The 17142-nt window shown below is 40.4% G+C and overlaps 1 protein-coding gene across 1 annotated transcript; it reads left to right on the top strand.

The window, feature by feature from the left end:
• Window positions 1-10883: 10883 nt before the first annotated feature.
• Window positions 10884-11540, top strand: LOC146587038 (gallinacin-7-like). The gene is given in 4 exon segments (XM_085320260.1): window positions 10884-10941; window positions 11065-11214; window positions 11435-11488; window positions 11491-11540. Coding segments are annotated over 4 exon segments (312 nt in total).
• Window positions 11541-17142: the final 5602 nt, after the last annotated feature.

Below are 17142 nucleotides of genomic sequence, written 5' to 3'. Positions count from 1 at the left end.
AAATCTCATTACTGTCAGTTCTGAAAAGAAAGAAAGTACAATGAGTTTCTGTTCTGAAGTTCAAAGGAGGAACCTGCTCTGCATCCTCCCATAGGGACAGACTTCCCCATGTTGTCAATCTGCTCTCTCTAGGATCAATATTTGTGGGAGCTATATAGTTTTAACTGCAAGGACATTTCATGTATATAAAAAAAGTGAAATATTAGTCTTTCCTGGGTGGTTTAAAGATCACTCTATTTTTTATTCAAGTCATTAAGTTTTTTTGGTGGGAGAGTTTGTTTCATTTTTATTGTTGTTGTTGTTGCTCGAGAGGAGTAAGTTACGCCCACATTTTCAGCCCAAAATTCTAGGATTTCTTAAAATCTTCTTAAAATCTAGGAGACCTTTCTTAAATTGCTAGAAGCTCCGCTTAGCCAATCTGAGTGCCGACAGTCACTGATCATACTGCAAGAAAGGAAAGAAACTTTTAGGTTTTGTTCTTATAACCAGGATAAGATTCAAATGAAATCACAGAGGAATTGACTGAGCTGGGGGCAAATATGCCTGGATAAATTAGGAACTCACTGCAAGAACTTCACAGTTCTGCTGCTGCCGAGTTTTAAACAAGAATTGCCTCTATATTTGACTTAATAGTGACATACTAGATCTCAACATCTGAAGCTTCTTTCTCATCTTGGAATTTCTGGTATGGAAAGGAAACTCTATATACACATCTGCTATTCACGCCTCATTTTTAAAATATCTGTTGCTAATATTGAACAAAATTTAAATGATATCTCCAAAAACAAAACTAGCTRTGGCATCTTCTAGTAAAATGAAACAGGAAATGAAATTTTAGAACCAATGGAAACAGAGTATAAATTTTCATGATTTTCTTTCTACGGTTTCATATTAGAGTAGGGATATAAGCTAAACTTCAGAACTGTAGTAAGGAATTAAGTAAAAAGTAAGATSTTATGTTTTGGTTTTGTCTAACAAATGAAGAATTGTAGAACTGAAGAAAATAATTAGCAGAACAGCATGTCTCAGGTCCTTCTTTTGAATAGGAGGCCTGCTAGACTTTGCAAAATGGGATGTGTAGATTCCTTAGTCTGCATGAAATACGCATCTGACTCCTATGTCATGAGTCTCCACACAATTTGCATAGTATGGGCTTAAGGGATTTGTGTTCTGCAACTATTATTACTGATCCTGAGGGTTCTGAATMAGCTATTGAGATATACAGAGAAAAGAGTTAATTGCAGAGTAGTTACTTACCTCTGCTCAAGAGTTCAGACTATGAGCTATTTTGCATGTGAGGTATTTGAGCTAGATCATCAGTTTACACAGGGAAAACTAATTAAGAAGTCCTCAAGAAGCTCTGTATCTGAGTGTACAACAGCTCTGCTCCCTTGCTGGCTTGCGCTAAATGTGTTTCACATCTGAAGGGCAGACTAGATGTATGTAATGAACSCGTTCCCCCAAGAAACACTTTGCCTTCACCGATTCCTCAACTCACCACAGTCCTACAGCAAAGGATCCCTTGCTGGCAACGTCCAAAGGCCCTTGTGTGGAGAGGACAGCGGTCCGTGGAGCAGGTGCCCCCGGCTTGTTTGCATTGCGCGTCGTTATTAGGCACACGCATAAAACCTGCACGGAGAAGCAGAGCCTTGATTTTCCCTCCCAAGGAAGACTAAATACAAGTATTTAAATACAGCAAGGCAGTATTCCGGTGCCCTAGACGGTGCCCAGCACGTGGGGAATGTTAGTTGGCCWGTGCCAAAAGCTGCCTGGAGGACTTCATAAATAATCTGACAGCAGCATAGCTGCTCTATTTCCTGTACCCCGGCACGGTTTAACTGGCCAGCACGACACTGTCTTTCAGCCTGTAACTTCAGCTGCCAGGTCTGTTGCTCCTCTGTGTGTTTTTACCCCTCTTTTACCCTTGATCTAGATGGAACTTGGCCTGTCTGAATAGTCCACTGGCTCAGGCCTATTTCTTTGCAAATTTTCTGCTGCAAACCTTGCAGGTAATGGAGCTGTTTAGAAAAAGAGTTCAGAAAAAATCATAATACAAACTTCTGAAAACTCACAAACTACTTTTTTTTTTCTTTTGATTTTATGTAGCTCTTACCTAAAGTGCTTTGAAGTACTAAGAGGAGGACAGCAAAGAAAAGGTAAGAGATCTTCATGTCCAAATTCAGTGTCACAAAATATAACAGCTTCCAAGAGGAAAAAAAAAAAAATCACAGAGAGGTCATGTATTTATCATACATGTGTCATTACCTGGTCTAAACACTAATTATGACATATCAGCTGAAATTTATTAATAGAAACTATAATTTATGCAATATAGTAATTTTTTTAGAATAAATTCATTGAAATAGCATTTCAAACAGAAAAATATATCCGAAAGCAAATTTCAGAAGACCGAAAAATATATTTTATGCCTATAAAATTAAAAATAATGAAATGAACACTATCCATTAATAATAGACAATCTACACTGGCTCCAATGCAGACTTCTATGTTGAACTACTATACAGTCAAGATGTTATAACTAATAAAAGAGTAAGAAATGTAATTAATCTCCTCCAACTATCACCCTTGTATTATAGTATAAACAAGCCTGGTTTTTAGGTCTCTTATGTAACTTACAGGTAACAATGCTACATGAACAAAATGTCCTTCCACTGTGACATTTATCCATTTTTATTTGAGTATATTCACTAAGATAGTCCTTTGCCATTCATCCAAGYTGCTTTTGAATTATAATAAAAAGGTAAGCTAGTGAATTACTAAAAATGTCCATTTTATTTAATTATTATATACTTTATTACAGATATAGTTAGATAATGATTTAAATCATTCTGATTTCTCTGGGTAATAAACTCTCTGAAATCATAATTATTTAAATAGTAATTATTTTTGTACCTATAAATCCAGTACTAAATCCCTAGAAAGTCTCTACAGAAAAAGCTAAAGAGCCATCTATTAATTTTCTCTGAAACTCTTATATAACATATGCTAGTTGAAAGCCTCTAGGTATCTCCCCACCATCATTTCTTACTACAAAGTCTAATTTACTTTTACAAATAACACTGACTAATGTAATATATTGATCCAAAATCATCATTATTGACTATAGTAATCAGCCAAGTATGTTACTGAAATATTTAAATATTAAAACATAAATAAGTATTAAATATTTTAATTGCTTAGGAGGATTTTATTAAATTCTGAAATTATAAGTCTTAGTATAATAAATTTCTTTTTTGATAAACACAGAACATGACAAAAAAATGATTTGTGTTTTGCTCCTTATCAATTGAAAATGGTGTGAAAATTGTATCTTCAGGTCACCCTAGAGAACCTTGCGCATCAGTGAATAGCAGGTGGCAAGTGGCTGCGGTGGCCAGTCCATCCTACCTGGTTCCTCTCAGGGAGCTGCTCAGCTTCACCAACCTCTATCTTGTCCCAGAACAACTGTTTTTGTGTATTCCTGTTCTTGACAAAGCTCTCACAGACCAGTCAGCCGGTGACAGGAGCTTCTCACCACGATTACAGCAGCTGAATTGGCACTTCCCAGCAGCCAACGAGAAATGGAGCCCGCTCGTGAACTCTCTCACCTTTCTCTGTGGAAAACGAGTTGGCATTTCTGAAAAACATGTTGCACCACCGTGGTTTGTGCAAGAGCCGTTGGAGGTTGTGATTAAAAAAAAATATATATATTGGGACATACGCTGAAAATTGCTTGTTTGGCTCCAGTCAGGAACCTGATCCCTGGGGGTGGTGGGTAGTGCCTTGGGATCAGAGAGGAGTTGAGAATGCAGCCTAGTAGTTGGAGAGGATCTTGCTCCTTCTTGATGAAGATTAGGAGGAGGGAATGTATGGTCAATGCAATAATGAATAAATAGTAAAACCCAAGATTGAATGGAAGCCAAATTGTTAAGTCTTGCTTCTGGTTTCTAGTTATCCTTACGATTTAGTTTTACATCGAAGCACAACCACATTTTTCTTTTCCTCTGTAGCACACCTTCTTAGATACCTAAGAAGAGAGAAAAGGAAAATGCTGCAAAAGGGGAAAAAGAGACCTATCTTCCTTTTGAAAGAATTAGGGACAGGTAAGAGAKAGCCATATTTAGCTGCACTCTTGTTAGGTCAGTAGATCTGCTACCTCCTCAGAAACATGAGTGCCCTCACTGAAATGCTGCATTAGACTGCTGCAGATGCCAGATGTGCTTCCTTTGGTGAAATGTGTATGGGAATAATTGCACTCAGTTCTCAATGACTGAGTATTTTTTGCTGTGCTTTTATCTAGTATCCTCTATATTGCTAGTGTTGCTGCTGCTGTGAATTACGTTGGTCTAACAGGTAATTGAGGAAGGTCTAGGGAGAAGGATTGTGGGGTCTGTTTGCCTCAGCAGTAGGTGGGCAGCCAATGGCAAGCACCCGGCAAGGTGGGAAATCTTCCCTTCCTTTAGAAATCACCAGTTTCTGTTCCAATAGCAGCTTGAAATTCTGCTTATTTGGGTCCAAGTGATGCTGTGATAGCAAAAATCCAAATGACAGCTTTTACCACCCCCAGACTAYTCTTACCCAGTCACACTGCTACATAATTGATGCAACATGCATACATATTTTACAGCAGGTAGGAGCATTTTGTTTCAATTTTACTTAAGGAAGCAGAAATAAACACTGAATTTAAATAGGATGACAAGATCCTTTCCTCCTACTTGGTACCTATATCACCTGCCAAGCGTGGTACAAAACAGAGATCAGAGTTCATGTATGAAACAGGACTGACAAAATCTTATTCTAAAGAATTGTAAGTATACTTCTTGTCAAACTTGCTTTTAAATTCCTTAAATATGGTAATTAAACTATCAATTAMACTGTGTTATTATTGACTTTAATTATTGCCTGGGCTACTCAAGCTCATCAAAGGAATGTATKAGACTAATCTGTATCTTTGCAATTAAATACACATAATACACGAATTAATACTACATACTGAAAGCATTTTGATAGTTAAATTTCTCATTCATTTTCCTTTCTCTGCAGTAATGCAGAAGATATTSTGTATAGCCCTAGAAATCATGTTCATCTTTTATACAGAGAACACACACAGGCACACATACATATTTTTATTTGTCTGTGCATGCATATATTCAGGATTTATAAGCATGATAAAAGAAATAAAGGATCATTTTTCTAATTTGCTTTGTATTTTATTTTATCTAAAGAACATATGATCAGAAAAAGACTATTCTAGACTATGATTTAGACAGGAATAGTCAAGATATTAATTTAAGTGATAGTCACTGTTTATTTAAATTAGACACCTCACTTTTTATAATAATGGTAATGCTTACCCTTTCATTCCTCTACAGTCCTCCTAGCACATTTACACCAAAATATATGCCTGCATATATATAAAGCAGTATTTTTATGATGCATCATGTCGCAGATTCCTGTCTTCCGTAAATACCCATTTGCTCACACTCAGTCATCGAGTGCCATTGGAGACGCCCTTGGTGTCCCACCTGGCCGCCTGGTGCTGCTCCAGCAAGGCTTGGGTCTCCTCACATCTGCTCCTTATCTGCTAGTCCCAGGTGGAGATCTCACCAGGGCACTGCAAATCACTCTGGATGCCTGTGTGAGTGCACCCAGATTAAGTCCCCTCTTGCTGAGACTTGCCTCTGATGACAAGGAGTCCCCAGACAACTTTAAACCATGAGGATCTTTCACCTRCTCTTTGCCATCCTTGTCCTCCAGTGTCCTACATACAAAAAATAAAAAGGAAGGGCAACAGACCTCTGGTACAATTGCGTGACACCTATCCTCACGGCACATCCACGGTTTGCAAAAGCAGCACGAAATCCAGCCGGGGAACAGTCCTGTTGCTGGTTCACTGCCCTTGGAGGGCCCTGTGGAAACCAGCCTAGAACTGACTTGTCAAAAATCTACCTGGAAATCATGATTGCCACCTGGTGTTCACTTCAGCAATGCTGATTGAGAGCTATTCCTTGTGCCCTCCTGGCACAGTAGTGGGGCTGCACCTCTTCCACCCACAAAGACCCTCCAAGATGACCATTTGCAGATGATGCAGGCAAATAGAGGGCCAGCCACCTGCTTTAAAAGCTCTTGAAATATGTGCACAAACATGCTTGTCTGAGAACCAGAGAACAGGAACCAAATTTTGTTTTTGCTGAGCAGTGGTAATATCTGTGCTTCATAGTCTATGTTATAAAACCAGGCTTTATGCCACATAGGGAATGCATACAGCTATGACCACAAACAAGGTTTAAATAGCCTAAAGGTGGACCTCTGAGCTGTCTTTCAGCTCTGTGCATTCACTACAAAGCTGACAGATGGTGGTGAGGAAGATATTCCCAGCACCGGGATTTCTCAAAATCTAGTCCTACAGAAAGAAACAATGTTCTCCAGTCCTGTTCTTCACCCAAGCGTGGCATCCTTCCCAGGTTGCTCTGCCTGGCTCCCCACCTCTAACACAAGATTTATAATTCTGCYTGTTATGTGAGCCAGAAAGATTAAAAACCACAGCAGCAGCCACTACAGGAAGTCAATGATGCAGAGAGATCTCTGGTGCCACCCCTGAAAYGTGCAGCAGGCACTCATGTGCTAAGCTTTGGTTCCCCACTGCCTGTTCTGAGATGGGTTCATTARTTAATGAGCTCAAACCGCTCTCTCTAGAGAGGTTTCCACTGACTGTGCACGCAGCTGCATGCACATCTGCAACAACAGCACTGCTGTCACAGACAAGCAGGGAATTCAGCAAGCAGGACATGCCAGCAGCATTTACCCTTTTTAACTGTAGGTCTGTAGAGCTTTAGCAAAGATATTAGGAATACCTTTGTGCACATTTCTCCCTGCCTCATGATGACCTATATTCCAATTTATTCTATAGCACTTTCATTTTTATTACAGTGAAACAGCCTCTCACAGACATAGTTACTCTAAAGGGCAAATAGAAGACTCTACAAAGAGGGTATCACAACAATTTTAGGTTCCTCCGCTCCCTTTAGTCCAATGTGCTTTTAAACATTTTTACACATATGACCCAGTTCAAGGGCAGTATCAGCTCGTGCAGGTTCTCTGCTGCTGAGGTTCTGCACTGTCTGAATTGAGAAGAGTCCCAGCACTGTTTGAAGCAATCTGCCTYAACCACACAGTTCCTTGGCCCTGCTGCTGCAGTCCAACATCATCACTGCAGTCATAGCTGTCCCTGGAACTCAGTGTGACTCAGCTCTCATCTCCATCCTTATCTCCTCTCCTTATCCAGAAAATTGGTCTTCTACCCTGGGTAAWTTCCCTACAAGCCCGTATTGCTTTTTTTTTTTTTAGCGTTTTTCCTGCATTTTTCTGAAAGGAACAGGACAGACTCTACTGTTCAACTATCAGTAGAGAAAGCAACAGGAAGAAAACTGAATAAAGTCTCCATGAGAGGGATGGGGAGTGCAGCTTCTCTTGGTCAGGCAGCAAGAATCTGAGGGCAGCATCCTCCAAAGACTGCACTTTGTTACTTGAAAAAGAATAGCTAAGTACTTTTGCAACTGGAAATTATTCATAATAGGAAGGTGTATGTGAGGAGAGGCTTGAAATTCCCTTTTTCCCTCTTTTTTACCCTCCCAATTAAGCAGTCTTCCTGTCCAATAYGCTCTAGGTGACCGTGCTGAGTGGGGAGGTTGGACTAGATGATCTCCAGAGGTCCCTTCCAGCCTTACTGATTCTGTGATTCTATGATTCTAYGAATCTACTCCCATTTTACTGTTTGTCCTTTCTCCATCCGAGGGAGATACTGCCTTTTACTGTCTTTCCTCTGGTAWTTTCTCCTATTATTGTCATATTACTTTAGCCCCAGTTTGGGGTCGGCCAACAGCTTTTGTCCTTCCRTCATCTGCAGTATCCTGAAGTTTTCCATAATGCTACTTGGTTTAACCTTGAATGAACACTGGCCATCCATATGCAGGCTTTTACAGTCTCCATGGCTTTTCATCCTCATGAAATTATTTTTTCTCTTTTTTAAATATCCTTCTATTATTTCTAGTTTGGTCTTGTCCAAGAGCTCCAGTCAAAATTCTCTAGTGTCTTTCACTGCAAGCCAGAAGTGAAACAAGCTTTGCCCAGTTCTGATACAACAATAACAGAAGCATTAAAAAAAGGAATTAAGAAAGGAATTAATAAGCAAAAATTAACTTAAGCCCCTGTGATCCAGGGTTTGACTTTTTTAAGTTGTTGACTCAGATAATCATATATTTTTTGTGGGGAGGAAGGAGGTAGAGGGCAGTGGCTGAGCAGAAAGGAGAAATGTGCTGGCATGAGTCATCAAGATGCTGATGGGTCCTTGCACCTTGTCTGGTAGTAACTGAATTTGAGGAARCTTCTGAAGTAGAGAGTGAGGTAGGCAGAGACCCATCCAGAGGAGATCAGCTGKCACAGGAGAGTGGGAAGCTCACAAAGAAATGGCAAGCAGACATCTGGTCAGGACATGGATGAAGAAAGAGTGGAAAAGAAAGAATCTTTCCTGCTGACCCAGAAGGGAAGGTGAAGTGCTTCTAACAACCAGAAAACTGCACAAAGATGCCAGACTAAAAGTAAACCTGGAGGAAAGGTTTTCCCACCAGTGGACAGAAGGAACAGGGAGATTTGTATTTTCTCCATGCCCCGAATCCCCTCACTCTACTTTGTGTTCTAATAAAATGAACATTAGAGATCCAGACACTTCATCTTTTCCTTGTGTGTTTGTGTGTCTGTGTATATATGAAGAAGGTGCTGCGAATTTGACTCCATGATTTGGCTGACTTGATGGTCTGTCATGGGTTTAAGAGCATCTACAYACATCTGTCACTGCCCTGGAAAAAAAGGTAGATCACCTCAGCAGGGCTTCTCATGTGTTCTACCTGGCCTCCCTCACCAGGCTCGTGCRGTTCAGTTAAGCCACCTGGATTATRCAGAATTTSCTGCCAAAAAAGATGCCACATATACCTGGCAGAAGCCAGAGTTCTTCATATGACTTAGGCTTAGAGCCAAAGTGCTTAYGAAGTAACAGTGGCTGCAGATGTGTCCCAGAAAGGAGTAACAGCAAAAGCATTTATGGCTAAGCTATGCAAAAAATCTTGAAAAACTTTGAAGTGAATATATAGTATCTGAATGTCTGTATATACACTAATCCATACATAAAATGTATATGCAAATATGCACACATACGTATAGAGAGAATCCATGACTTCTGACTGCTATTTCAAACTAGAAAGACTAGAAATTTCTTCTTAATAACCTGCTTATCTTTTTTAGGGGATTTGGGAAAAGTATGTGAGGTCAGCAGGAGTGCTGGTTATCCTACAAGAGTCTGGATGGCCTGAGAAAGACTGAATACAAGCTGATATCAGAAAGGATATCAAAACAACAGAAAAAAAAAAAGAGTAATCCAGGGAGGAAGCAATAGAGGTGAAAACGTGATAAATGATAATTTTTTTAAAAATAAGATGTATACATGTTGTAATTGCATATCCTATTAGGCACTAAACTATGCAACTAATAAGCTGAAAAGAAAGCAATACTTCTCTGTCATGGAGAAAAGACAGCCAGAGGCTTAGACTTAATAGACAAAATGTTATGAAAGAAACTGCAAATTAGACAGTTATAGCTGCATATAGAATATGGAGTAAGGAGCCTGGAGGACCTAAACAGYTGGCATTGCATTTCCCATATATTTTACATAACCCTGTGGCCTAATGCGTCTTGCACAGCCTAGGGTGGTATAAGATGAATTGCACAAAGATCAGAGGATTTGTCGTGAAAACAGTCTCAGACAGGAGCCTCCTTTCTCATTGGAGAACACCAAGGTGGAGGACAAATTTGACTGGAAAAGGCTTTTTCATTGGCTGTTGGCTGCTCTGGTGTCCTTCCCAAACCACTATATAAAGGGGAGTATTGAGATCTGGGGCACCCACTGGAGAAGAGACAGACACCTCCTCCTCTGGTAACTATCACTGTGCCTTGCTCTGGACAGGCATGCTCACCTGCCCCCTCTCTATACACACCTTATTCTTTCATTAATCTCCAATCTAACAAGYGTTCTGCTTTCACTAACCCCTTCTATTTCCTTACTCCAGAGAGTGTGGTCAGTCTGTACCTGTCCCATCGAACTGTGGGTTGTTTGCAGAGTTTGCAGGAGGGAACTGTGTTTGCTGCCTTCCCAGATGAGTAGAGAAAGACCTGGAAACCTTCTTTCTAGATATCAGACAGCCTCCTCTTATCATTTAAGAAATGGGTAGCTTCCTAGAAAGGGATATCTATCCAGCATTGGAGTTCAGAGTTACATTTTGAGCTATGTTTCTTATCCAAATTCCAGCTGCATTTTGATTGTTACCTGAATTGATGCTGAGAAGAAATTGATATCCTTTTTGGACTATCATGTGGATAACTGTTAACTCAGTTTATGAAGACTTTGTGAACTATGATAGAGTCTAAGCRGCTAATTCAGGGGTCAGTCAGTGTAACCTGTCTGGTGTTGTACAAGTCTGGAATATTGTTTTGTAATGTAAGAAGACTGATGAGATACTGCAAAAAAAATCCTAGAATCACAGAGTAATTTAACTTAGAAGGGGCTGTAGAGGTTACTGGTCCAAATCCTTGCTTGAAACAGGGCCAATTAGATCAGAACTGCATCCAGTGGACTTCTGAATATCACCAAAGGTGGAGTTTCCACACTGTTCCTCATTCAAGTTCATTTTATTTTAGCATATATAATTCTGGCTTTGGTCATGTTTTAAGCCAATCGTCATCTCCTGGCTAGGTGACCCTCCATTCAGTATCTTTTGGTCTTGGAGTCTCTGCTCATTACAGATAGACAAGGCATCCATAACCCATTTACAGCCATGAGGATCCTGTACCTGCTCTTGGCTGTCCTATTCCTGGTGCTCCAAGGAGTTGCAGGTAAGRTGCGAAGGAAACAGGGAGAGAAATTAGAGAAGAGGAGAGAGGGTGTGAATATCTCCCTCACTGCAAYCGTTTTTGCTCATTTTCACATCAAATAACAATTCTATTTTCACTGTTTAGGGCAGCCCTTCATTCCTAGGCCCTTGGATCCTTGCATAGCCCAGAACRGACGCTGCATTCCAGGGATATGTCGACACCCATATTATTGGATTGGAACATGTCATAATGGATATTCTTGCTGCAGAAGGTATGTGGAAGTGCAGGAATCACTTTGGCATTAATTGATATCTTCCTTATCTTCTTTCCAGATCACCTTCTTAGMGGCACAGCACCTGAAACCATCTTTTTTCACTTCTTTGGTGCCTCTTCTGCTGGCACAGAGGGTACTCAAAGGCTTTCCCATCTCATGGCAGACTCTGATGTGATGCCATGAAATAAAGCAGACAGATCCCAAGAGAATATCACCATGGAAAATACACTGGTGGGTAATCTAAGACTCTCTTTTTCATCATGCAGGGGGTGGAGGGCCTGATGACTCTCTTTCTGCATCTGGGAATACTTTCTGCATCTACCAAATGGCTTTTGAATCACCCTGATCCCATTGCTACTGGTGTCACTGGCTCCTACTGCACTTCCTGCTGGAAGGCTCTTGAGAGCTTCCTTTGCAATGAAGCAAGCATCGGCATCTGCAAAAAAAAAATAAATGTGAACAAGGCATCACCACAGAAATTGTTTCTTTGTCCTCTTTAATAAAACCAATTATCATGGCATTCATATGACTGAACCTTGGGTGTGTTTCCTAGGGAACAAGGGAATGTTTACGAGCACTTGCACCAGAAGTAACACAAAAATACGCAGGTGACTTTCAAATCTAGACATTTCTCCACATTTTCCCTCATGAATCTCAAGGGAAAGGGGAGATTATTTCATCCTCTGCTCCCTAATGGCCGTGTTCCTGCATCTCTCTTGCAAAGACCATGGTACCTTCGTCAGGGATCAAACCTTCATCCTTTGTGCAGGAGGATTTTCTTTTCATCCTACAAAAAAATACAGGAGAAATGGGGGTGGGGAGACCCCAAACCAAACCTCATAAGCACCATCAGCAAGCCAGGCATCTGCAGATTCAATCCATGAGTCTMTCTACCCCTGCAGAACTGTCTAGGACCTAAATGTTTGCACTAGCTGTTTCTTTTCCTCACTCTGCTCAATGGCTCATTGCTCCCTCCAGTTTCCCTTAGTTCCTCATGTCTTTATAGTCCTCACRCTTTCCCAGATCTTCAGAATAACCCCCCAGAATACAAACAGAGTGCTTTTTGGGTGGAAAGGGTTGTCAGTCATYTTAGGATTAGTTTCAATCATCTGCCACCTGTAGAAAGGTGTTGAAAGACTGGATAGCCTCCAAGACTGGGCTCATCTAGATCAGACAGATTGCATTGTAAGGAATCATGATAGTCAGATTCCCAGGGGTCCTTGATATCACCTATGCTTGTGCTTTGGCAATGGAGCAAATGGCAGATGCTGYGTGCCACAGAGGAGTCCACAGGAGCAATGGCCACTGTTGTGGCTAAATGACCACAGGCTCTTGCCTGCCTGGAAAACAGCCATGGCCTCACTTCCTTCTCTAGTCCTGTTTCTTCTAGCCAAAATTTCCTGCTAACATCAAGAAGGTCTGTTTTTTCTCTGTAAGCCTCTCTCTCTTGATTTCATGGATCTTTGTGTCCAGGAGGCACACATTCTGCTAGTTTCCAGGCTGCTTTTTGAAGGTATTTTGATAYTTTTGACTGAGCTGTCAGGGACTGAATCCTTTTTTTTTTTCCCCTCCTGTCACTGTGGCATAGCAGTGTCAAAAATGCCAAGATAGCTCTTGATGTTCCCTCCAGAAGACCCTAGAAACATCCAAGATATTTTACTGGTGAGAGGGCTTCACACAAGCGAACACCAGGAACGATTTGGATGACTTCAGACACTCGACAATGAAATGAACTAAAATCAGAGTACAATAAGGGAAAGAAGGGAAAGAGAAGGAGCTGAACAAACACATTTCCATAAGCTAAGGATACACCGTAAAGTGATTTGCCCATTATCTTCTCAGGAGCAGCTAAAATTGTGCCTGTTCAGATAGCATTATCAAATTAAAATGAATTTGTTTCCTAATGGYTTGTTGGGCAGGTTGGGAAAGGTGTCAACACATGTAAAAAAACATGCAGGGAAATGTTGACCCTGTTAGAATCACAGTTCATATTTATAGTGCTCTACAAGATGAACGGATGAACCATTACCGCTCCAACTTACAAGAGGTGCCATAGCACATCTTGTAGTGCAATGTTTGCAAGTGTCTCGTATTTTCTTCTGTTACTTCTCTGTACTTCTTCTTTCAAGCACTCTTATAGTAAATGTTTGTACTTCAGTTAAAAAGTGGAGCGATCATTAGAACTGTTTCTCTCCATTAACTATAAAGAAAGAGCAGTGAAACTAGTTTAACTTTGATGCTTACTTTTTGGACATCTCAAACTTGATGAGATCACTCTTGCTATTTGTCTTTAGAAAGCGTAATTCAGTTCATAGGTATGCTTTGTTTAAGAAGCCTTGGGCTAGCATGGCCTGTTCAAAGGAGTTTTCAAGCAAAGGTACACATCTGCCAGCTAGAATGTTGGCTGTCACATGAAGGAGCTGGACTCTGTGCYCCTAGCCTGATATCCTCAATTAGGTGTCAAGTCAATAATAAGATAAAGGGTGAATTTGTCCATGCAACTTTTGATGTCATCRTTTCTCCCTGGTTATTCTAGATAACTACATAATGATTAAAAATGTCRACTTGATTAGACACTTTTTGTATATTGCTTGAAGTTTCTGAAAATGTGTCAATTCATTACTGGTTGAGATGATCTATAGCTGTAACAAAAGTTTATTTTTTAATTGTAATACAATATATCGTTTACAAATGCACTTACATATATAGAGCTTCATCTAAACACTGGCAATCCTCCTTTTGATGGATCAACTTTGGCAGTCTTACAGGTGTTCTAGATAATCTGGGGAAATAAAAATTTCTATATTACACAATCTACAGTGGTATCAAAATACCTTGATCTCCTGTGCATCAGTTATGACTTATTGCTAGAATTCTGTTTAATACACACAAAAGAGGTTGAGGGATGAARTTGCCACACAAATTGAGGAACAGTCTGTGGTTAGCTAGGCAACTAACTGTCACTATTGGTCAATCWAACTCCTCTTTGGAGCACACAAAAACATCTGCTCTTTCGTGAACTGTAAGAATGAGCAGCTTTTTGGTGGTCCCAATGTTCTGTCTATACCTGAATATAATGACCTTAAGACAACTAGAGCTTTTATTGCAATGAGCAAACCACCCTTTGGAAATGAGGGATGGAACAGCAGACAGGCATTTGATGTAGAAGTATTTTAAATATTATCTAAATGACACTACTAGAAGATCTCCCTAATCTTTGCTGTTTTCAGTACAAAACTATTAAGAGAACAGCCTTCCTTTCACGCTTMAGTGCCTTAACAGCAGTACTAGATACAGAGTCCTTACCTCCCTTCCTCTCTGGGACGTGACCTTGGCCCAGCCGCCCAACGATCATGATTCAAAAGCAGTGAAAGTCATTGGTCCTCAAGACACTCTGTAGCCTCATACTTCCCTGAAGACTGTGTCCCATCCATTTAAGGCCTAACTGAGCCTCAGAGTCTGTCTCCCAATTCTGATGCCAGGGCTCTAAGCGCTAGATTGTCATGTAAAAAACAGACCCCATCATAGTATTTCCTGTCTTCCAAAGAGGGATGGGTGACCTGGATGTGAAACGGGTGGAGGAGTTTGGCAGGAGTGGTGAATTCCCAAGACTTTCAGTGGAGATAGAGACACACTTAACTTGATCTTCTGCAGGTACCTAAGCTCAATGAGAGAATGAAATAATGGAAATACCTTGTYAAACAGACTAAAACTGATCATGAAGGCTCCCTCTCCCTCTGCAGAGGGAGAGGAAAAAGATATTTCTATTATTTCATTCTCTCATTGAGCTTACATATAGGAAGAAATACATATATATGATATAGGAATATATAATTTATAATATAGGAAGAAATCAGAAGGTATTTTGGGAAAGGAAGATTATTTACCTAACACGAGAAGCCAAACTTTTGTGAGGAAGGGCCCAGCTCAGTTGAAATGGATCCCACACGGTTCCCTAACCAGGTTCCGTCAGAGTAAGGAATACATAGCTGGTGCCACCATGTTCCGGTTGTCAGGTCTAGGTGCAAAAGACACTSGAGAAAAATGTTCAGACTATGAAGGGCAAAACACTGATATACTTCTCTTGCTGTACCAAACCGATTGACGCCCTTTCCTCCTCATAAGGCTGGGAGTTGTATGCAGGGATGGCAAGGTTTCTCACCCCAAAAGCCACAATCAAAAATCTTTGTAAAGCTGAGATCCACACCTGTCTCTTGACCATTAGAAAACCCCTTTCCATCCCTATCCTTCACCTCTCTGTCAGCCTGCCCTTCCTATTCCCCTGCTACACCCCAAAATACTTCAAGTCATTCCATACTGTCTGTTTCCCAGGACATCTTGCTCTGCTCCTTCTCCTTCATGCCCTCTCTTTCCCTGAGTCCTTTGATTCCCCCTCACACCTCTAAGACTGGCCAAACTCTGGGATTTCTGTGCATATTGCTGGAGCTCATGTGGTAGGATCAGGGTACACCTTTGAGGTTTGCTCACCTCAACGCTGAACAACATGCTTGCCACAGTTACTCTGTTGTTTCCTCCTGTCTCACAGTGTCATGGAACCCAGTTCTCCTTTCTGTTGCTGGTAAAAGGGTCTGTGCACAAAAAAACATGGAAGATGCAAGGCTGCACCTCCCACTTTGGACCAGTCTCTGTGTTTCTATCAGGGCTCATCCTTCTTTGCACAACTTGAAAATCCTTCCATTTTTTTTCAACAGTAGGGCCCTATAAATACAGATCCAAATGAGTCATTCCCCACAGAGAGCTGATCCTAATTCTTCCATTCCCTTCTCTCAACGTATAGGTTTTTGACCTGCATCCAGACCACCTTCTCTTTCCAGGTAAGGCGAATAATAGCGGGTAGGAACAGGCAGTGTGGACATCTACTTTGGACAGTCAATGGGGTGAGGTAAGCACCTTGAACGAGTGGTTCAGAAGAGGTCATCTGTTACCCAGAAAATCTGTGTGTCTCCACAGCGACATGCAATGTCCACTCAGCCCGCCTCACCACTTTGAACTTCAGGCAACCAATTCATCAGAGACATTCCAGTTCTGCTTCTCTCATCTCCATGTCGAGGCAGAAGTATTTCAACTGAAACAAAGTGGTGACCATATGACACTTATAAATAGAAATATCAAGAATGACTTGAATTAAGACCACATCCTTGATATAACTTGGACATGGGACCTTTGGCATGGTAAATATCAATGATGCATCTGCTTTTCCCCAAAGAATCTGACTGAGTAACGATGCCAGTTGGTAAGTAAGCTAACCACAAAGTCTTGTCAAGTTGTGAAGTAACTACAACTTATGTCATTTTTTTTCCCTCCGTTTTCTGTCTTATGACTAAAAGTTGACAGACATACAGGAAATTGAACTATAACTTTTTTATACTGCAAAAACAGATAATTCTCAAAAATGTATAGAAAATAAAAAGCTACCTCAGGTATAAAGGAATAAATTTAAGGGAAAATATTCCTAGGCATTTTCATGTATATACATATAAATGTGTGTGTGTGTATGTGTATGTGTGTGTAATTTTGGATGTATATTTAAGAAATTGTTATCAAAATATGGAAAAAAGGTATTACCAGTAGCTAAATTAAGATTCCAGTAAGAAATTTAAATATTTCAATTGAGTTTTGAGGCTAAATGACCTGTAGGTCATAATGCCACTTGCAGAGAGATCTTGGTCAATTAAAACCATCCTCATTTTCATACGAAATGTAGAAAAACCTTTGTCATTCAAAATATCAAAAGTATCATATCCTCTTATGATGTAATTCAGGAGTCATTCATTAAAATGATGCATAAACAATGTTTTATTGACTTAAGTGAAGTGTAAACTAAAATAGGAGCAAAACAGTTGTTAGTGTTGGTGTCTGCATAGTTATTGGAATTATTATGTCAGCGAGTTACTTAGTGCAACGAAAGACCAGGAGACAGGAGAGGA

This window comes from Rhea americana, unplaced genomic scaffold (assembly GCF_003343005.1).
Source record: "Rhea americana isolate MKP2758 unplaced genomic scaffold, rheAme1 scaffold_621, whole genome shotgun sequence".
NCBI classification, from domain to species: Eukaryota; Metazoa; Chordata; class Aves; order Rheiformes; family Rheidae; genus Rhea; species Rhea americana.
This window is presented reverse-complemented; position numbering and strand designations above follow the sequence as displayed.